Source organism: Mchenga conophoros, linkage group LG17 (genome assembly GCF_057382185.1).
Source record: "Mchenga conophoros isolate Kocher_MC1m ecotype Shallow Benthic linkage group LG17, M_conophoros_male_GT1.1, whole genome shotgun sequence".
NCBI lineage: Eukaryota > Metazoa > Chordata > Actinopteri > Cichliformes > Cichlidae > Mchenga > Mchenga conophoros.
In genome coordinates, this window is record NC_140542.1 from 25,403,832 (window position 1) to 25,426,703 (window position 22,872).

A 22,872-nucleotide genomic window follows, 5' to 3' on the forward strand; every position below is an offset into this window, starting at 1 on the left:
GAAAAGTGCTTTAAATGGTAAATGGCCTGTATAGCGCTTTACTAGTCCTTAAGGACCTCAAAGCGCTTTACACATCCAGTCATCCACCCATTCACACACACATTCACACACCGGTGATGGCAAGCTACATTGTAGCCACAGCCACCCTGGGGCGCACTGACAGAGGCGAGGCTGCCGAACACTGGCGCCACCGGGCCCTCTGACCACCACCAGTAGGCAACGGGTGAAGTGTCTTGCCCAAGGACACAATGACAGAGACTGTCCAAGCCGGGGCTCGAACCGGCAACCTTCCGATTACAAGGCGAACTCCCAACTCTTGAGCCACGATCGCCCCACGATCGTATCTCACCAGATAAGTTAATTTTCACTTTTCTATTTGAACTAAGCACCAGTCTATTTAAACTGGACTGGTTTAATATGTGTGCATATTACTGTAGAAAGTAATTACTCTGGAAAAAAATCAAATGTAATTAAAAAAACATAGAAGTGAAAGTTACTATTGTGTGCTAATAGCAAAAAAAATTGCTAAAGAAACTGCGAAAAGTATGAACAGGGGGATGAAGTTGTTAGCTTGGGATACATGGAGAATAAAAAAGTAGTATAAACTAAATGTGAAAAGGAAGGGTGGGTCTGACTGTGAAGCAGCACGCTCATTTACTAATGACTTGCGATCGTTAGCCATTGACCGTGAGGTTTCGCATTATAGGTAATTATCCATTATGAAATGGATATGACCAAGATTTATAGTATAAAATATAAATAAAATCAACAAATTGATCTGTGAAGGGGTTCTTGAGTCCATCTGACAGGTGTTTGAAGGTAAAACATTTAAAAAGGTTGGGATGAAATGGTAAAAGGTAAAAACCATTGCATTTTTCTGGTTTCAACGAGGCTGGGAAACCACCTGAGTCTTTACACTCTCTAGAGTTTCTGCTTGACATGCACATCCTGCTGCATTTACAAGGTCAATTAACCCCCTCTGTTAAGTGCAGAGGTTTTAAGTGTGAGGCCTGCCACAGTTGGGGGAGTTTGATTGGACTCGTCTCTGGCTCTGTAATGAAAATTTCATGAGGTGTGGAAGTGGAGCTAAGTGGTGGAAGAGAGGGTGAGGTGAAGGGGTAGCACAGCGGAGAGTACCGGCAAAGTTACTAAACAACAGGAGAGGTGAGAAGAGATTCTGAGCTATAATGCTTGCATGCATACTAGCAGCATCTAAAAACAACTTTAATGAATGCTCCTGGCTGGGTTTATACAGCCAATGCAACTTCTCACGTCTGCGTGATATATGAGCTGCACTGTAAGTCTAAGTGTACCTTTTGTATAACAGCATATTTGCTCTGCAGTGTGAACAGTTGCGATCATTAAGGAACAGCAGAGTCCTCAGAGTCTGTATGCAATTATCATGACAGGAGGGAGCAATGAAAGCAACTGTGGTGTGGAATAACTGGCAAGCTAAATTACAGTACACGTAGGAGCCATGTTTTACAGACTGGGCCATCACCAACTCCCACTGTAATATACGCTTACTTATCATAAAGCAACTATTAAAAACCACAGACAACTTGGATGTGATGGTAAGGACTGAGCGTGTTACCCATGCGTGAAGATGTGGTGTATGCAAGCAGGGAAGCTCATGTCCCAAAAATATTTGCTAGAACTGTTTTGGAGGCAGAAATTATGATTGCAATAACCTTTTTTTTCTTGCAGAAGTGTTGCAGTACATGTATGTGCACTATAACCAATGTGACCTAGTTAGCTATAGCTAGCTAGAGCTTCAAGTGCTTTACCTACATCATAAAAAACACATTTAAAAAAAAAATCACAATGAAAAACTAAAAATACACATGACCAAACTCACAAAAACTCAATTTAAAAGGTGCAAAACAGACAGAATGTATGTTGAAGGAATGGCTCCACATCTCAGGATTTAAAACCACAAGATTAAACCAGGAAGTTGTTAGCTTAGCTTTGTATAAAGATGGGAAACAGCCATGTAAAGTCAGGTCTATCCAGCATCTTGAAAAATCACTAATTCCTTTTTTGTTTCGTTTTTTGTGCGGGTAGATATGCGGTTTATTATCATTTTCTGATATACCTAGGCTAGCTAGGCTAACTGCTTTCCCATGTCCAAATCCTTGTTCCTTCTTTGTCTGTTTTTTTGCCAATTCTGTTGTTACAAATTATGAGAAAATTTCCCTCCTTTAGAGCAACGCTTCCTTCAACAAATATGTGTGGAAATAAAATTCCCACATTTTCCGTGTAACTCACGGTTCTGGAGGTGGGCGGGGCCGAGGGGCTGGTGAGGGAGACCATTTCTTGGATTGCCAAGCGAAGTTTGAGGCGGTGCAGAGGGTTACTGATTCCGATCTCCCGCTGGATTTCGGTGTCAGATAGGGCCGACATGATGGCACCGCTCTTCACGTTGGCACGACATGCTGCCACGTACCAGGCCGGCATCCCCAACCACAACTTCATCACACAGAGGTGAGGAGACAACAGTGTTAACCTGAAAGACTGAGTACTTATTTGGCAATAAAAATCATGTTAAAAAAACAAACAAAAAACTTTCAGTCAAATATATTTTAATATCAGCCTTAATCCTATATGGCGCCATCTTTAACTAGAACATTGTGCTGGAGGATTAGGGAGGTCATGAACTGGCTTGTGAATGTACATATGCTAGTAAACATTAGGGGGCAGAAGAGTGTCTGTATTTTGGGTCCTTTAGCTGTATATTCCAGTGTTTTCTTAAACGTCACTGAGTCACTACAGTGATCATCACATATTCTTAAATTTCTATTCTGTGCTACTGTTCGGTAAATATCCATGCAAGTGATTGAAAACTGGGTCATAACTTCATACTTCAATAAAAGTAAAGCTACATCCATCATACGCGCTTCAATTATTAATATACCTATAGGTGATAGGTGACCATTTACCTCCAGCCACGCAACAACAGTAGGACCGTCCCACTGGGCAAAAGGTAAACCCTTTCTCCTAGCCTCCTCCAGCAGCTCGTGTCTGAGGGCAGGGACAGAGGAGACCTGGTATGAACACATGAATTTGTACATCCTGAACACACATTTGTTCAGTCTAACAAAACACCAGACTTTCTTACATCTCGCATCCTAAAACCTGCTCACATGCTCTTCACAAACTCCTGCAGTTAACGTTGTGCTGTTGCAGATCTGTGTGTGTGTGTAGTACACAAAGAGGATTGTACTCATTCGCATTTTATCTCTCGGTCCAGCCTGTACTCCTATAGCATTGAAAGGGGCAATAATTCATCATTGACTTCTGTGCTAACGGACAGTGGAGCGCAGATATGCACAGCTGTATCTGCACTCAGAGAAACACACAGGCCTTGCATTAATGCAATTCACTGACTTCACTGAATCCACAGTCCTTTAGGCTAGCTCATCCCTGTCATGTCTGCAATACGGAGGGCTAAAGCTGACATAATTAAAAGAAATCAATAAATGGCTGACATTAAATTCCTCTCAATAAATAATTGAAAAATAATGCAGAAATTATACAATTATGACAGGTGAGAATCCCATTTGAATTGTAACCATATTTTTGTTATTCCCCTGTTTATTATTATTTCCATTTATTTTGTCTTTTTGTTAAACCTTGGTGGTTTAGACTTTGGCCAGTTCTGAGACTAGGAGGAGACACAAATCCCGGGGAGGGTTGTGTCAGGAAGGGCATCTGGCATAAAAATCTGCCAAATAAAATATGAAAAGAAATCCACTGTGGTGAATCCTTGTGAATAATGTTACAGATGAAGAAAAGATTTGTTTATTTGTAAGTTTTCTTTATGCATTTACACCTTTGTGTTCTATTTGTGAGCTTGGTGTTGATTAGCCAAAAGCTGCCAAGTTGACCCTTGACAGTTTCTATAAGCAGAAATGCACAAATAAACGAAACAAAACAAACACAAGAAAAGAAAAGCTTGGTGAAATAGAGACAAAAAAATGCTAAGAATATATAATACAGAAATAGAAAAGACATGATGACCCCCTCCATTAAGTTCCACCTTATTGTGCGCTCGAGTTACATCCGCAGCTATGCCGTACGAGGTGTTTACCCTGGTAGGATTTCCCAAGGTAAACTGGTCCTGGAGGTGCAAGGCCAGGTCCACCCCCTCAAAAGACTGCTATGAAGAACACAGCACGCTCCTCGTGGCCTGGTCTTAGCCCTTTATACACACGAGGCAGCGCTCAAATGGATCCATCACCTATGGGACAAGCCATAGGTGTGTGGTGCAGAGTAAATCAAGGTGGTGTAAGCCTTGGCAAACCAATCCCCAGTTCCTTAAACTGGTTCTTGGGATGTTGGAAGCTGAGGTATTTCAGCCATATCCAAGTGGGAGGAAGCCCCCGGGCAGACGCAGGAAATGCTGGAGAGATTTTGTCTCTCAGGTGGTTTGGGAACACCTCTGAGGAGGTGGATAAAGAGAAGATCTGGGAATCTCTGCTTCGATGGCTACTCCCAGAACCAAGACCCGGGTGAGTGTCAGGAAAAAAAACATGGATGGAAAATATTTGGAATGGAAATAAAAAAATAAACAGAGTAAATAATGCAACGGTCTGTCATTATTTTTAATGATTTAATTAATGCCTTATTATCTAAATGTTTTTATTATTTTTAATATTATTTTGAATGCATCTCAAGTCACATCTATTTACTGAGACATTTAGGCATTTACGCATTTGCATATTTTTGATTTTTGGTAGTTATGACTGTATACTATTTGTAAGCTAATATAAAATGTTACCTTTAAATTACATAACAGATGCAGCTACGGAGAGCAAGCTGTCTCTAGTAATTTAAGACTTGCTACTTAAAGTTTGCAATAGTTCAACCTGGAACTCTAAATTTCTTTCTGCATATAAAATATGTTCACACTATATTTAGAGGATTGCTTCAACCTTGGCAGAAGTACTCCATCAACAACAATGCCCACACCTGGAAAGCACAGTGCTGCAGTTATCTGCTCAGTGATTCTGGGCACCACACTAAACACGATTATCCATCTCATCGTAGTTTTTTTCTGCAGAGATAGATTTTCATTTGTTTCGGATGTTTGAATCATGCAGTCGGGTGTTTTTAAGTGAAACTTGTCTTCACACTTCACACTCCATGTTTTGTTTTTTTTAGCAGGTGTTGAAGTGTAACATCTGAGGTCTAAGTACTATTTTGTTATGCTTCCTTTTGAGGGTAGCTTTGAGCACTGGAAACAACCTATTCAGCCCAATGCAATTTGCACCATATCGACAAGGAGAAGCAAATAGATACTCTTTGTCTGTCATGCAAAGAGCTATTTGTGTTGTCCTCCCACATTCAGCGAGATACAGAACTGATAAACAGCCTAAAAATGCCTGATGAACAGGGGACTGAGGAACACACTCGTACTCACATCCACGCACGAAAAAACAACAACAACACAGTTCCTATTCTATTTTGTGAACACATTTCATAACAAAATGAAAAAAAAAAATCAAACTCTGAATCAACCTCCCTTTCCCCGATTGTGTTGTCAAAGAACTTGACAAATGGAAGGAGAGGGCTTTGTAATAAACATGATACATGTAGCACTCTCAGCATTGAAGGCCTCGGTGTGGTGAAAGGGCACTTAAACACACCACACATGGCATACAAAGGCCTACAGGTGACAGAGGAAATGTGTTCATCCAAACACAACCAGATACATTCACTGTCTTATCTATCCAGCACATGGGGAAGATAGCTCATGTTTTATGTTCAGGTCAAGTCTAATGCATGGAGAAATACATCCACTGAACATAGCTGGGGGAAAAGGGAAGTAAGGAGACAGTTATGATAAATCATACAACCAAAAAGAACCTCTGACATTCTCATAACCAGATGTTGCAGCTGGTTATTTCACACAAATAGATAAGAGACACAGATAAGGAGAGGAAAACATTCTGGGTATAAAAATTGGGCCCCAGGTTTAGCGGCGGCACATTCTCTGTCCAGCCATGGATGCAGCTGCCATTGAACTGTAAAAAGGGGGGGAAGAAAAAGTGCTCATGTGGTAAATGAAAAAAAAGAAAAGAAAGAAAGCAATGGCATCATTAACAGCCATGAAGGATAGATAGAGACGTCAGCTTTGGCACTGGTTCTTTCAGGAGAGGACGGATGAGCAGACACACAGAAGAGATGACACAAAGGGCAAAATGGCTGAGACAATGTCATATCCAGGAGGGCATTTATACATCCTCACAACTTACCCGCTTTGTTAGAGTCAGAGGATGATGAGAGGGAGAGGAAGGGTAAGAGAGGAGAGAGTCAAAGAAGAGAGAAAGAGGGAGAAAGAGAGCGACGGGGAGACAAAAGTACACACATGTTAATGAGTTTATAGGCAAATTCACCCTACGGCTCTAAACACAAACACTTGCACTCCCACTCACTTGCGCACACACACAGAGACACATATCTCACAATGGAAGACATTCTTTAACAGGAGCATCTGTAGAGCAGTCCAAAAAAGTCATCTTCTACAATGCAGTCCTGATCACATCTCGTGCAGCAGAAGAAATGAGAAATGCACTGAAACACAGCAAGACCCTCCCCTCCATGGCCTTACATTCAAATGCTCAGTTACATTCAGATACTTGTTGTTACCTCTTGAAGGAAAACAAAACACACCAACAATGAGATCACAGCAGTACTGATCAACCAAGATGCTGAAATGGAAATAGTGCAGGCAGCTTAATGGCATGCAGTGAGGAGGAGGAGGAGGCACCAAGATGCAAGGTGGTGGCGTGTGGTCTGAATCCCGGACACTGCTATGAAGAAGTCGGTGCAGTGGAAGGAAAACAACACATTTGTCAACATACGGAACAACAGTAATCTCTATTGACCAAACTACATGGGAGGCAAAGTTATCCGTCATGACAACTCAATGTGCACTTCGAGCAAATGACATTCATCATTTGGCACTGAGGCATGGCAAATGCGCACACACACACGAACATACACGCACATTTATTCTGAAACACTCCAGCTGAGAGAGCCGATGTGTGAAGGGGTTTCCCTTTTGTTTCTTCCCCCCCAAGAAGGCACCTAATGTGTCTGAGTGTTATCTATGGGTGGTGGGTTAGTAAAGCCATCTATAGCTTCCAAAGTGACAAAGAACCTTTGTGCGATTAATTGGCTTTTTAGCCTGGATCAATAGTGTGACTTTGGCTGTGTGTCTGAATACAATGGGGCTGATCTGTGCTCGTGGATACTGATCGAGGTTCTGCTTTGTATTGATCCTGTTCTCAGGATTAAATCGGTTATGGTAGAATATACAGTGAAAGAAAAGAGGTTAAAGGCAAACCCAGGAAAAGGAGGGTGTAGCCATTGTCTCTATACCATGTTCAGACTGGTTTATATACTGCAATGTAGCAGTGAGTGGGAATTCTCAAGAAAGTTTGATGGATTGTTTCCAAAGAAAATGTTTCTTCTCACAGGGTACCTAAATGTCTGTGTTATTATATTAAATGGATACTTCTGGGTGTGCATTAAGGGACTATGATGATACTAACTCCACCTCAAAATGTTGTAGTGAAGTGGCACTTAGGATAAAAGCTTACTTCTTTTTCAATCTGCGGTCCTTCTCGGCCTGAGTGCCCAACTTGCTCACCCCCATGTCCTGGCCCGCCATGTCTGAATCCATCATTGTTGCTGTGGAGAACATAATCAGATACTGTTATTATGAATGAATAAATAAATACATAAATAAATAAATAGTGTATTTGTATTTTTAGTTGGCAACCAGTTAAATAAATTCATCTACTACAAAGAGACAGACTGCAATGTGAATGTCTGTCTGCATTTATAATATATTGTTTGCAAACCTTTGCCATTCTGTCTGAGAGTGACTGCAGTCCGCAATTGTTTGCAGAGGTTAAAGATGGGAGGCAACCTGTCCCCAGTCGCCCCCAGTTGTGACTGAAAGTAGTCATCCAGGTTGCTGAGGGTGTTGCACACTCAATCTCTTGACCACTTGGTCACTACAACTACTTCCATTCGTTCAATGAATACAAAAAAAAACTAAATGCAACTGGGCAACCTCCAATCATTTTCCCACCTTTGTATTTTAATTCTAGTGTAGCTGAGCCATAAAACAGAGCCTTCAAAATTGAAACTAGTAGGTGATGACACTGTGGCTATGCCAAGCTGATGCATTTTTAGTGTGTTTATGCTGCTAACATGAAGTTATACGTTGACTAGCTGTAGCAGTAGAATTCTAAGTAGTACTGTCCAGTTTGTAAACTCTTCTTAGCTGGCAAAAATTGCAGCTAAGAGTGCTTTTTAAAAAGTTTTTTTTTTTAGACAAAATAGACCAAATTGTAATAGTATTAATTAAAATATCCCAGCGCTGTACTCGCCTTGTGGATCTACCATGACCTGTCTGTGTGCTAGGTGTGCCAGTCGGCCTTTTTCCTTCTTGCCAAATAATCGTCCGATGGAGGATTTAATGCCCTTCTTCTTTGGCTGCTTGTGGAGGGAGTCCTGGCTGCTGGCTACACTACTTAGGGCACTGGCTTCAGCCTCTAAAGAAGCCACAATCCTGAGGACAAAAACATACAGACAGTATTCAGAAAAGGAGTGTTTGCAACATTTTAATTTTATGAGATAATCAAAGGTTTTCCATTATAAGCTTATGTTAAGAAGTATATTTGTCATCTCAAGTACCTTTTATTTAATGCCCTGCTGTGTTACTCTAACTCGTTCTGTTATTAACTTTTGAAATGAAAGTTTACTGACTTGTATTCCGGGAATATTTGCTGCTTATAGCAAATGTACTTTTTGAGCATTTTATGCAAATTATTGAAGCTTCATCTCATCTGATATCACTGCAACAGTGATACTTTAGCTTTACTTTAGTGATACTTTAGCTGTGCTTTAGCTTTAATCATCCAGATATTGAGAAAGTACTGAAGTACTGTAATATCTTGGGTGTTGAAATATTATTCATAGCACAAATTGCAGCTGAACTGGCAAGTACTAATTGGGCAGTATACTATCTAATTTTCATCAAAAGCAAGAATAGGATGACAGCATCATCTACAAACACACATCATCGAGAACCTTTTTAAGAAATGCCTTCACTTACAGCAGGCACTTACCCTCGTGCATCGTTGTGCGAGGAGGCTGGCAGTGTGTGTGTCATTCGGACAGTGCGTGGCGTCGGAGGGGGGGATGTCTCACACTTAATGGTGGCCTTGTCCTCGCGGCCATCCTCATCCACCGCTGCTATCTGAGGGATGAAGGCAAAGGGGCGGAGCATTACAAGTGACCTAGGACACCAGTAAGTCAACAATTTCGTCACGGTGTCACTGCAGCAACCATTACAGCTCTGAGTTATAGTCAAATGGTATCATATTTAAAATCTGTTGAGCAAACTCTTGGTGTGTGTACCTTTCTCCTGTGTTTCCTCAAATCACTGGGCTGTATGGTGAAGGAAAAACAGAAAAAAAAACTATCAATATCCACGTGTTAAAGCATGAACAAAAACTTGAACTCCTGCATGCTGGTGAAAAATAAAACAATTAGCTCACTTATAGAAATATCATGTACCATTAGAAGCTCATGAGCCATTGCCCAATACCAGACCACCTATTTAGAGATCAGCACTGAGGAATAAAGAAAGACTGGTAAACAAGTCAGTTGAATAATCAATAAAATCAAAGCCTTATTGCTTTGAAATCCCATGGGTAAAGAAGACATTTACACTGATCCCACTAGACACCTGGGTTGAATGATGATAGTCGAGAGAGCTCTCCAATGTGTTTGTTGCGTTGCTACCTTCTAGAGCATTTTCAATACAGTTATCTGACAAATAATATGGCTTGCTGTGTGATAAACAGGTCTGTGGTACAGTTTTGATAAGTGAAGTTCTCTTATTTTATGTGAACCACATTGAGAAAAGGACCTGTCCACCTACACATTACACCTACACGAGCTGCTCGGCCATGAAAGCCATGCTATGAAGCTCCCACTGCACGGTTTTTGTGCTGATATTAATGCTAGAGGAGGTTTGGAACTCTGTAGTTATTGAGTCAACGGAGCTTTGGCAACTTTTACACTCAATGCTTCTCAGCACTTGGCAACTCTGCTCTGCAACTTTAATCTGGCTTCAAGAAAACCAATAGGTGACATAATAAAGTTTCACATGCCGGGAAACTGTATTTTGTACTAACTGCATTACTATTCCCAGACTTCTAAACAAAGACCACATTTACAGTTTACATGGTGCTCTTGCAGGTAAAAAGATGGCAATTTATTGATGCAACATACATTATGTAAACAAAGGTCTGTAGTAGGATCTGTAGATGGTATGATAGAAGATGTCTCGCACGTGGTGATGTAACATACCAGTGTCATGACCCCCATGCGCTCCATGTCCCGGGCAGGGCTTCGAGGATCAAGCTTAGGTGTGGAGTGTCCGCTGGGTGGGGAAGAGGAGGCAAGTGAGGAGGCAGTTGCTGAGGCAGTGATGGAGGCTCCGTGGTGGTGCATTCGAGCCAGGTTTAGACCCTCGAGGCTAACGCTGGCCACTCGGTTCTCAATCTCCTCTGCTCGCAGCTCTGTTGACTCCTTCTCTTCCTGGATTAGCCTGGTATCAGGAAAATGCTGTGATTATTTTTCTATGTAAAACTTAAAAAAAAAAGAATCAAGCTGTGCAATTTTTAGCTAACTTAAAAAGCAAAAAATATAGAAGCTATTCTGCTACAAAAATAGCCTCAGCTTTCAAGTTCTTTAAAGGTAGATTTCAGCAGATTTGCAACGCTCAGTCCTTTAAGTCCCTGCAGTATCAGGTAAAGTAATTAAAGGACAAACTAAAGAGTTAAAAGGCTAAAAGTCGGGTAATTAACCACACTCTGTATCTAACTTTGTAATTAGCTGAAAGCTCAACACTTTAGATTCATGATCACTTTACACAATAAGACCGCATTAAATCTTTCTAAAAGAAATGTAGCGCTGTGTCTTTTGATGTAGATGTAAATTAGCAAAGACCACAAGGCACATTAACAGCCCTTGAAATAAAGAAGTAAGTAAAGTTGTGCCTGGGGGTCATGAATACTTATTGGCACAAGATAATTACAGCATTATCAAGCAAGAGGCACCTCACATTTCCCAAAACACTGAGTGCATACAAGAATAGTGTTTGGGTCACATACGGGAAGAGTAATCTACAGACACCTTTAGTGGTTTACCTGTGAGCTCGGCAGACACACATTTTGTCTAGAGAGTGAATTACTATGCGGCTCATTTTCTCTAGGGCACTTTTTATCTTGCTTCTGTGGTTACTAGCTTGAACACAAGGCAACCAAAATCAATGTGGGTGTGTTAATTTTTAATTCTAAAAGCAGAGTTTTTGGGTGAAATATTACTTTAGCAACCAAGGGCAAACAAGGTGGAGTTATGGAAGCAGAATATCGCTCCAAACTTTAAAGTCTTTCCAAACATGATCTTAAAAACATATCAAGTTGGTCTCCAGTAAAGTGGATTTAGAACGAGGAGGCGGATCAATACGTCTGGAAATCTGGTCTTCAGTATTAAATTTATACAACGGCGTGTGTCAGCTACCGGATCTCCTTGTTGATTGCGTCCAGCTGCTCCTGAAGCATCATGGCCAGAGTTTGTGCATCGGAGTGACCACTGGGAGACAGCAGGTCCATGGAGCTGAACAACGTCTCCCTATCGTCGTCGTCAATGTCAGACATTTCCGTGTCGCTCTCAAAGTGGTGGCCTCCCAGGACCCCCAACTGCTGTGAGCGCCATTCAGGCTCCCCCAGTGACTTTGCCTGCATACAGAGACAGAGTGAAACTGTGACTACAAAACAATATCTTATTAGTTATGAACTAATATTTTGAGATCATTACTGGAAACTGAAAACATAGTCATGCAATACAATTTTATGAGAAGCACTTATGCTTTCCCCCCCTGATTATGTCTTATTACTAACTCTAATAAGACTTAATGACTTCTCTAAGCAGTAGTAGTGGCGACACACCAAAAGATGGAAATGGTTTTTGTTTCATTTAAAAGCAGTATCCTATATATTTATAATGTGTCCTGCACTCATACTTGAATTACCATAACCTGTATTTAGAATCCAAAAACTTTAAACCTCCAAAATAAGAGCCTACAGAAAATGTTCACGTTAAGCCTGTCAATAATGTTATATTAAAGGTTCAAGGCCCAATTCAGACCCAGTACATTGTTGCCAGGTCTTTGTCTCTGGTCATCATATTTGGTAAATGTAGTGTGTAACCCCTTCATTCCAATCAAGGTATGCCGGAAAGCATCTCTGAATGCACAATACATAGAGCCTAGAAGCAGATGGGCTACAGCAGCAGAAGACCACACAGAGTCCCACTCCTGTCAAGAACAAGAAAGCGAGGCTACACTTTACCTGAGCTCATTAAAATTGGACAACAGAAGATATGAAAAATGTTCTCTAGTCTGATGAGTCTTGATTTCTGCTGCTACTTTTAGGATGGCAGGGTCAGAATTTGTTACAAACATCATCAGAACATGGATTCATCCCGCCTTGTGTGAACAGTTCAGACTGCTGCTATCAGTGTAATGGTATGGGGAATAGGCTTCATGTCACAAAGCTCAATCATGTCAAACTGGTTTCTCAAACATAACAATAAATTTACAGCAATCAGAAAGTCTCTACAGCCACCAAATCTGAAGCAGCTGTATGAAGCTCTGAGGAGTCCTTCTAGCAACTTGTTTAATCTATGTGATACAGAATAAAGGCAACCCAACCCAGTACGGGAAGGTGTAATGAAGTTTCCAGTGAGTGTATATTGAAATATTTTAGTCCCTGTTGGATTTGCCAAACTGGAACTTCTCCAGTATCTAAATTTAACTCACTGCGTTAAAGCTGACACTGTTCATTGACAGACCACTAAAGAAGCTCTTAGATGTTTTTAAAATAGAAACATTTAAATATAAGTAAGATTGAAAGGCAGACAAACCAGATGTTATTCCTCACCTTGGTTTCTCGCAGACCTATTCGACCTCTCCTTTGTCGATGGATGACCTTTGCTGAGCGGTAGTGGTCCGACTGGGTTTCAGCCAGAGATCCCAAAGAGAATCGAAGCTCAGCTGATGTGTCCAGATGGGATCTGGGAAACAACTTGTATGAGTATTATTGAAGCTAAACGCAAAATGCTTGGTTACAGATTTTGTGTTTTTCATATGACAGATGAATAATATCTGAACCTGTTAAAGCAAATCCTTCAAACACAATCGTTAGCAGTGATTTTGTTTGGGTCGTAAAGCAGATTGCCAGTAGATAAGACACAGCAAGAAAACTTGCAGTACCGATTAGTTACACAAGCAGGAAACCAGTCAGATGTTATATTTTGATACCTCAAGCGTACCTATTAGTCACAGTGAGGAGGTGCAAAGTGTACTTCTTGAAGGATAAGAGCTTGTTATGCATGCTTCTATGGCTGCAAATTGTTTGTCTTTGGAAGAGATTAAGGCTGCCACTGTCAACACGTCAGCTTTGTAAGATTAGAACTTCAAGCAGCATGAAATGGAAACCAGAAAATATCCAAAAATAGATGCCAAAAGTTCCATTAAACCAGTGTTTCTAACAATAGTGTAACAGAGCAAGTAGTTTTCACAGAAGGATAAAATAACAGGAAAGCTCCTGGAGACGGAGTATCTATTTGCCTCTCTTTGCTTCCTGTTCTATAAACACACACATTAGACTAAATCTGAATCTCTCGTGGCCTTTTATTGCATGTCTAGTGTAACACATCTTCTTTATGTTGCAGATGTTTTCACAGCATCCACGTTTTTCTTGAGTCATTTGTTCACCTTGTAATACGTCGTGTATCCACCACTAACGTTTGGACACAGAACCAACTAATGTTCAGGGATCACCGTGCTGCCACTGAACAAGCCAATTTTTTTTTTCTTTAGCCCATTTCTGAGAAGCACTTGACTGGCAAGCTCCCTCAGCAACAGAAACATACATTCCTTGTCTTTATTCTCCTAGTAAACTATACATTTTGATAAGGAAAATACATTTAGACATACATAGTGATTAGGGATTGTTATGAATAGTTGACTGGACACTTAAATGTTGATGTTGTTGCCAGTGGAGGCAAATGTCACTGGCCACAAATGAGGGCTGCAGCCCCGACATGCAACTGAACACAAGTGATATTATTTGATTAACAAGGAATGTGATTAATGGTTTTATATAGCTCCTAAAATACATACAAAATATGTTTCTGGCCAGTTTTTAACTTTGTCCATCTAAAGTGAGTTATAAAGCTTAGTTTTTTATTCCGATTTAAATTTAACAGCAAGTTTATTCTAATTGAATTGATTAAAATGTGTTGTCTGACTTTTACAATCCCACAAATTAATTTAATTAGTGATATAAATTAATCATTCTCAAATAAAAACAAGAAAAATGTTATTTATTAAGGGGAAAAAAAAATCTTTTCAACAGTGATTAAAACCAAAGATGATTTTATTTGGCTCCTGGAATGTGTCAAAGATTGCTATTAAAGCAACTGTAGGCTTTTATTGTGAAAGACAAGAAAAAGAGGAAGCCTATTTCTCCCCCTGTCCAATATGGTGGTCCAAAAGCAGCAACTGATGCAGTATATACATGTGGAGGTACGTTACAAACTGCGTCTTACATCCGGATACACTCACACACACACACACACACACACACAGAAAACCGACCTACCGTGACAGCGTGGGTTCTGTGAGGGAGCCTGCCCTCAATCTGAATTGGTCGAGCTCCGATCTCAGTTTCTCAATATCCTCTGCCAGCTGCGACTGGACAAAACAATTTCTCTACATCATTGTCTGTGATATTACATGCCCAAAAAATGAAATGATTATCCTACCCCTTTATACCACTAGTCATACTAGTGACATGGCTGCAGCATGTGGAGCTGATTACATTTACAGGTCTGAGTAGGTGACAGTTGTAATTTCTACTGTTTTCAGTAGCCTCCTTATTATTCTATCCCTTGCAGGAGCTTTTCAATATTGAAGGTTTATAAAAAATTTAACTAGTGCCAATAACCAAACTCATTATTGCTGTACTCAAAAGTCAATTATTACACTAAGCTCATGTAAAATGTAGACATTTTGAAACAGGAGGTAATCATTTCTCGATCTCTACAACCTACTTTTTCTTGGATTGACTCCTCGTACTGTTTTCTGTAAGTTTCCGAGTCTTGGATTAGCATATTCTGCAAAGAAAGGGGGGGGGGGGGGGGGGGGGAGTAAAGAAGTGAGAAAAATACATCTTTTAATGACCTTGATGCAATTGATATTGACAGGTTTCCATTGACGTGTCAGGCGTTTTTAACCTTCTCTTCGAGAGCTGCCATTCTCTCCTTCAGGTGGAGCTGAAGTCGCTCGTTGGACTCAGTGAGGAGTCTGTCCACTGTGTCTGAGAGTCTCTTATTGTGCTCTTCATTCATCTTTTCCCTCTGCCGAGCCTGAAGGAGAAAAATACAGATAAACCAACACAAAACAAGCACATTTGTCTGAGAATAAGACATCAGTCTAAATTGTTTCTGATGTGATGAAAGCCTCTCAGCAGGAACTACAATAACTAATTGCATGGCCTTTACAGCTATTCTATTTTTAGTTTAAAATCAGAACTTTATATGAGGACAACACTTCGACAAATCAGTGTAGTGTATCATAAATTATGTGATTATGTAAATGAACCCCAAGCACCACATTTCAGTAAAGATTACCTCAAAGAAATTACTATGCTTCTAGTGTGGCTGCACTTTAGATCTCTCTCTGAGGTCTGATTCTGACCACTTGCGCACTGGATCCCCGCTTCTGTGTCTGAACAGCCACATAATTTTCTTTATTTTTGAGAAAAAAAATAATCACAGGGAGTGAAATCTGGTGAGTGGGGCTGGTGGCGACTAAAGATGGCGTTGGCTTGTTTCTGCGCACAATAGAACAAGGTCACACATGTTCTCTGATAAATGCCTCAGGATGCTACAGCAGAACTCTGCATTGACAGCCTCGAGGACAAATCCAGAATGCACAAACCCGTGAATGTCGACACAAAGGACGAGTATACTCCTTGTTGGCCTTCTGACCTTATGCACTAGCTTCAGGCTTGGCCACTGAGCAACAGTTCCACTGAAAACGGCTGTTTGGTCCCTGGGTTATTGCTGGAGACCTCACCAGGGAGTATTACTGTATCCGGATGAAAGTTGGGTTAGTTTGACACATGAGTGGAGTGCCGCGATCAGTACGGGAATTCCAAGTGACAATCTAAAATTAACAGCAGTACTGGAAGCAATGCAATAGTGCATGAGAAGAGGACACTGAGTGGGAGATTGGTCAAATTGAAATCTGATTAAGCCTCCTCATTTTTATATTTATTTTTTACATGCTGAATAATACACAGCTATTTCTCCCATAATGGCTTTTCTTGACTCCCTGTTAAACAAAATATTTAATAGAAAATCCTTCTCCTCACATACAAGGTCTTAAATAATCAGGCCCCATGTTATCTTAAAGACCTCATAGTACCTTATGAACCCAGCAGAGCACTTTGTTCTCAAGCTGCTGGTTCGTAGGATATTTAAAAGTAGAATGGGAGGCAGAGCCTTCAGCTTTCAGGCCCTCTTCTGTGGAATTAGCTTCCAATTTGAATTCGGGAGACAGATACCCTCTCCACTTCTAAGATTAGGCTTAAAACTTTTATTTTCGATAAAGAACATCATTAGGGCTGCATCAGGTGATCCTCCCTGCAAAAGGCCTAAGCTGCTGGGGGATTCCTATGATGCACTGGGAGTGTTTCTTTTTCACTCACTATATATTTATACACCACTGCATTTAATCATTAGCTATTATCAATTTCTGGCTCCCATCCACAGTGTATCTTTTATCCTTTCTCCCTCCCATCACCACCGGCTAGTCATGGCAGACGGCTGCCCCTCCCTGAACCTGGCTCTGCTGGAGGTTTCTTCCTATTAAAAAGGAGTTTCTCCTTCCCACTGTTGCCAAGTGCTTTCTCAAAGGGGTCATTTGACTGTTGGGGTTTTCTCTGTACTATATGACTGCTGTTGGAAAGATTGCCCACTATTGCATTTTTCAAATAAGGAAAACAACAACAAAAAAACTTTGAAAATAACTCATGAGGTTAAACATCTTCATACAGACAGCATTCTCGCTTGAATTTGCTATCATACACTAAAGTGTGACGTGAAAACACTAACGTCTTTTAGAATTACTCATTTGCATCATTTGTGAGTATTTTGCAAACCATTATATCAGCAGAGTACGTGAAACACCCATTTGGTCAAGCTTCATTGGTGACAAATCAGACAGTGTGCCATCAGTTGCAGTCGCTTCAAGCTGTCTTGCTCATGCAGAAGTGGCTGCCTGGTTAACGCTGCTTGGCACAACGCCTCCGCAGTGACTCACCCTCAGCAGCTCCTGGTTCTTCTCCTCCAGCTGGCATTCCAAGTGTCTCATTCGCTCCTCAATGCTCCCGTGACGCTCTTCCGCCTACAGTTGGATCACAGACAGCACAGACAGGACAAAAAAAAAAAAAAAAGAGAGGCCACGATGATCTGTGTGCTTGACAGCCTAAGGGCCAACAAAGAAAAATGGTGGCGACAACACAAGCCAAAGCTTCTACCCCAAACTCAAAGATGGATATCTATGTTTTAAAGCGTAACTGGAAAGACAGCTGATTGAAACAAACAGTGACAAGGAGAAAGATGGAGAACAAGGCCACCAAAGGACAGAATGAAAGAGGAAGAGAGCTGCTCCAGCACTGCCAAGTATGAGCTCCAGCCAGAAGTGCCATGCAGCTGTCCCATGGTGGTAGAACAGCCAGAGCAGAATCCCAGTAAACACGCCCGCCACAAAACACTAATAAGATAAATGAATGATATCTGTTCTCTATTGGAGTTGGCAATAGCTGTGATGCCCTGTGGAACTACCTTCCTAAGAATGGAGTTCATGTCTTGGAGTTTAGCTTCCATTACAAAGTGATAATCATCAGGAGAGGAAGAGGAGCTGGAGTCAGACTATGTGGCCGAGGAAGAGGAGAGGAACATGTTGAAACGTCATGACACCACGTGGACACTTACACAAATGTACAGAAAAAAAAACGAGGGCATCTGTGGGAATACGTCAACAGCATGTGTGTTAATGTACAATATGTACAAACGTGTGCGCTTACCTTGGTGAGAGCTGCTATCCTCTGGGCTAGTTCGGCCTCAACCTCCGGGAGTGTCTCAGCCTTCCTCATGGTCTGCTGGAGTTTCTGTTCTGCAAGCTCCAACCTCTCCTGTAGTTGTCTGTTCTTCTCCTCCATCTGCACTCAAACACCACAGACAGCAAAAACATTAGCTGATAGTTGAACAACGAGACTTATGAGATTTTGTATCTGGCTTCCTGCAGATTTTGTGGAGGGATTGCAGCCAAAAGTAAACAAAAAATATAAATGTGCACGTTGTGAGGAAAAGAGTCACATTAGCCGACAGTCAAAGTTAATGTACTGAACTGGTTCTTATATAGCGCTTATCTATTCTACTTGAGCACTCTATACAACATGTTACATTCACAGTAGCACTGCATCGACATGTAAGTGGTTTCTATTTAACATTCACACACATTCAAATTCCAATGGATGCATCTGTGAGCAACCTGGGGTTCTGTATCCTGCACACAGATACTTTGGATGCGAATTGGACCAGCCAGAGATTAAACCACCAACCTCCTGATGACCTGCTCTACTTCCTGAGACACAACCACTGAAATAAATGTAAACACTCTAAACCAACTAAGGATCTGCACTTAGCTTAAATCTGGGTTCTAACTTATTGCCTTGAAGCCAATAAATTTGCAGGAATGCTTAATGCTGAAAGAAAGAATGATAAATGATTACACAGGAGATTTATTCAATAAATTACCTTCCAATGCTTTGACCATACATCATCCAGAAAAGAAATCCAGAATAGTGTTTTTCTTGCAATAACAACAAACCCTAGCAATGACAAATTAAAGTATGAGCAGATTATTAGAACACTACACTATTTGAATGAAAGAGTTTTCAGTGTGTTCCAATGCTGTCCTTGTTAACAGAGTATAACGAAAATGAACTCTATAAATGTGATTCTCTTCCTTCTTCCTATTCAGTGTCAGCAGAGCATAATTGCCTGTTAGAAAATAGAATCACAAATGTTTGTCTTTCAGAGATGAGGCACACTCTGGCAGTGTGCCTCATCTCTTCTTTAGAATAGCAGAGTCAGAGTCTGCACTGCCAAGAGTGACACTGGCAACTTATAGACAGCTGATGCAGATCCTGATTAGGCATTCAGCTGGTACTTGCTATCATTAAGATGGAACTCAAACTTAGCATTAAATGAAACTGGAAACAAGTGACTTGCTTCTCCATTGGACAGTAAGAATTTTCTCCCTCACTAGCTTGGGATCAGTTTTAAGACTTATTTAAGGACTGGCTTGGCAGCCTTTGCCATCGGCGACAGATGCTCTGGTCCCCGAAGCTCCGGGCCTGGCAGCTCAGCGTGCAATAATTAGACTCTAGCAGGCCAAGTATACTTTGTGTTGTGTGTCAGTGATATTTTCTGCCTCAACCCATATCGCCATCCCACGTGCTTGAGATGACACAGGGGAAACATGACAGTTTGTTTTTGTTTATTATATCCTCCCTAGGTATCCTACTACCCATCCTTTTTGCCATTTTGCTTGCCATTTCTTCTCATCCCTTCATGTCTCTGTACCAAGTAATCTTCAGACATCAGCAGCCAGAGCCCAGTACAATAGCAAGTGAAACTTTGTGCATATATTTACCAAAAAAGTCTGTTTATGTATGGTAGCAGGAGTTCATTTAAAAAAACCTTTAGGGTTCAAGCATACCCCTTGCATAGACCCTTTCCCTTGTAAACATCATGGCTGTAAATACATAAGTGGTTTCTTCTTAAGTTGTGGCTTCATACACATTTCCTGAGTGAAAAATGACTGGCTAGCAAAGGTTAACAACCCCCACCCTATGTAATCATCTGGCAGGATGAAATTAGCTTACCATTTACTTTTAGCGATTACATTCTGTTAACTATATACTTATGATTAGCAAACACTCTTACTAGTTTAGTGCCAAGTATTGAGTTTTTATTTCAGCCATTCAAACAGTTTATATCTTTAGTTAAAACTACTTTTTTAAATCTGTTTTTTAGCTAGCTTTTTTAACTGTTTATCCAGTACGTTTAGCTAACAAATTCAACAGTTAAAGTTTTAGCTAATAATTTCCACCTGGTTTCAGAATTTTAGCTGTTTCAATTATTTTGATCTTTTGTCATGATTTTATATCACAATTTCATGTACTTACACTGTGAGCTAACCATTTCAATGTTTTATATGTTTAGCAGACAGTTTTAACATATTTCATACTATTAGCTTTTCTAATAACCCACTGTGCCATTTTTTGCTTTCATCTAAATATATTTTCTTATTTCTTTGTTTTGACTGTCTCTCTCTATTGCTCTTTTACTTTTAGTCAACAGTTAAATTTTCTTCTCAAATTTGTTCAGGTTTTAGATTTTAAATTGTATTTGTTTCAGGTTAGGCTTAGTCACACATGCCCAGAGATCAGTTAGTGACTAAATGGCAACCGCCAGTTGCAAATGAAAAATGTGGTGGAAATGGTTGCCAGTCGCTTTGAAACTCATGGCTAAAGCCCATGCAGGACGAGAGACTGATCAGGCAGACGCCGGCAACTTTCATCTGCTATGAAAAAATGTGTATTCTCCAATCTGTCGAATTGTTTCTGGTAGTTGCTGGCATGAAATTGCAACCAAAGCAATCACATGGAGCAACGTCGTCTTTGTGACCACATTTCCTTGGCGACAACCAGTAACCACTTATATCTGGTTGCGGAAAATATATATTTTCCCTCATGACCAGTGATCACCAGGTGATGTCTCGTCTCTAAGGTACCCCCAGATTAACTGGTCTAGGGGATTTCACAATTGTTTTAAATAGTCACTGTAGTTGTGATGTACATGTCTAAAGTAAACATTATGCTAAAGAAAATTGTTGAGAATTATAACTAAAATATAAATTAGTGTCTAAATAACTTTCCACACAGTAAATCCAAACAGGGACTGATGGTGTCACTCTAATTACTTCTACTCATATCAGAAATTCTTTCTATTCTTCCAGAGCCCAGACAGTGTTTAAGCCTTTACTCATAAAAATGCCACTAGATCTTCTATGGCCATGCAATTTATCTAATTGGCTGCAATGAATCACAAAGAATAATTGAAAGGAGAGTAAATCTGTACAATCGCTTGACCATATTCTGCAGCATTATGTCAATTATGAAGAAATCACATGTGAGCCATGTGCATCTGCACAAAGTAAACATTTATAAAATTTCTTCCCCAGTAGTAATTTCCTCTTACATTATCTACCACGATGTGAAGAGGTTTTCTCAATGCCAGACCTCTGTGGAACTGCTCAAAGGACTATGTTAACTGACAGGAACCATCTTACACATTTTTCCTGGCTGATTCTTTTCTGAATCCAGTAAGAAAAATACGACTGATGATACAGTAATGAATCGTGCACTGCAGCTGCCATCTGGACCCATTTTTTGGAAGAAAATAGTAATCCCAGAGAGCTGATTAATGTGATTACATGGCTCACACTAACCCTGGAGTGGACTTTACAGACCTGTCTGAGGAATGCCTCCTTATTGGCCAACTCGTTCTCCAGTTTGTCATTGATGTCATGCACAGAGGTGGCTTCTCTTTGGGCACTCAGGTAACGTTTCTCCAGCGTGACAATCCGTTCCTCCATGTCTTCTTTCTGACACATGGCCTGTATAGAGACACACAAAAAAAGACTTAATATAACATCAACTTTGGGTGTAATATTTTCTCCTGCTGCTTTGCACACATGGAATTTGTACACTACTTTAATATCAGCACCAGATGAAAACTCCATAGGGTGTCTGGACCCTCCCTTAAGTGACAGGGTGCTTGGGCATTCAGCACCTGGAGCCACTAAGCTTCCACATCGAAACACTGAGAGACAGCTGACGTGGTTCAGGGATGACTAGGATGTCTCCTGGGCACCTTCTAAATAAGGTTTTTAGACATGTCCTACCAGGAGGAAAAACTGATGACATTTCTTCACCGTATACTGGATCTCAGACTAGACCCAGTATACGGTGAAGAAATGTCATCAGTTTTTCCTGGAAGAAGTAAAGGAGTCTGGGTGTCTCTACTTAGGCCAGGATAAGCAGCAGACAGTGAATGGATGGATATTGCAGATATACAGATATTGCAGGGTCTTTACTTTACAATATAAAGAACCTTGAGCTCACCATTATTGTTAATTGGCACTGAGTAAGTAAAACTGAAGTGAACGGAATTGAATTAGAGATTCTTCAACCACTTCCTGGAATGCACACAGAAACCAGACTGCAAGTCTGCAAAATCAAACTTTTATCCCTAGAATGTGCACAAAAGTTAATAACAAATAAAGCCTCATAAAATACAAACATGCGCTGCTGTCATGAACAGAGGCAACATTATCATGGAATTTCTCAGACTTAATTTCCTCCATGGAGAATTGCTTCAGACACAAACTTGCGGTAGCACCCATTGTTTCCAAACCATACAAATAATAACAGTTATTCTTAGAACACTAAATAAACTGCTGCTGTAAGAGAAGGCATTGCAGGGTAATAAAACACGATTGGCCTGATAAGGCCATGTTTGTCAGCCCACGATAACTGCCTCTGCCCACATCGTTAGAAATCAATAGTAATTTCATCC

The 22,872-nt window shown here is 40.6% G+C and overlaps 1 protein-coding gene across 7 annotated transcripts in view; it reads right to left on the reverse strand.

The window, feature by feature from the left end:
• The window catches only part of ppfia2 (PTPRF interacting protein alpha 2), a 184,709-nt gene that overhangs the window by 11,344 nt on the left and 150,493 nt on the right, over window positions 1-22,872 (reverse strand). For all 7 annotated transcript variants that reach the window (XM_085252614.1, XM_085252611.1, XM_085252617.1 and 4 more), the window contains 15 exons: window positions 21,764-21,910; window positions 18,249-18,383; window positions 17,483-17,566; window positions 15,391-15,522; window positions 15,208-15,270; window positions 14,757-14,848; window positions 13,032-13,164; window positions 11,611-11,828; window positions 10,396-10,636; window positions 9,439-9,468; window positions 9,147-9,277; window positions 8,406-8,587; window positions 7,608-7,698; window positions 2,940-3,021; window positions 2,269-2,469 (listed from right to left, as the gene is read on the reverse strand). In XM_085252614.1, coding sequence (XP_085108740.1) covers window positions 2,269-2,469; window positions 2,940-3,021; window positions 7,608-7,698; window positions 8,406-8,587; window positions 9,147-9,277; window positions 9,439-9,468; window positions 10,396-10,636; window positions 11,611-11,828; window positions 13,032-13,164; window positions 14,757-14,848; window positions 15,208-15,270; window positions 15,391-15,522; window positions 17,483-17,566; window positions 18,249-18,383; window positions 21,764-21,910 — 1,962 coding nt within the window. The remainder of the gene's footprint in view (window positions 1-2,268; window positions 2,470-2,939; window positions 3,022-7,607; window positions 7,699-8,405; window positions 8,588-9,146; window positions 9,278-9,438; window positions 9,469-10,395; window positions 10,637-11,610; window positions 11,829-13,031; window positions 13,165-14,756; window positions 14,849-15,207; window positions 15,271-15,390; window positions 15,523-17,482; window positions 17,567-18,248; window positions 18,384-21,763; window positions 21,911-22,872) is intronic.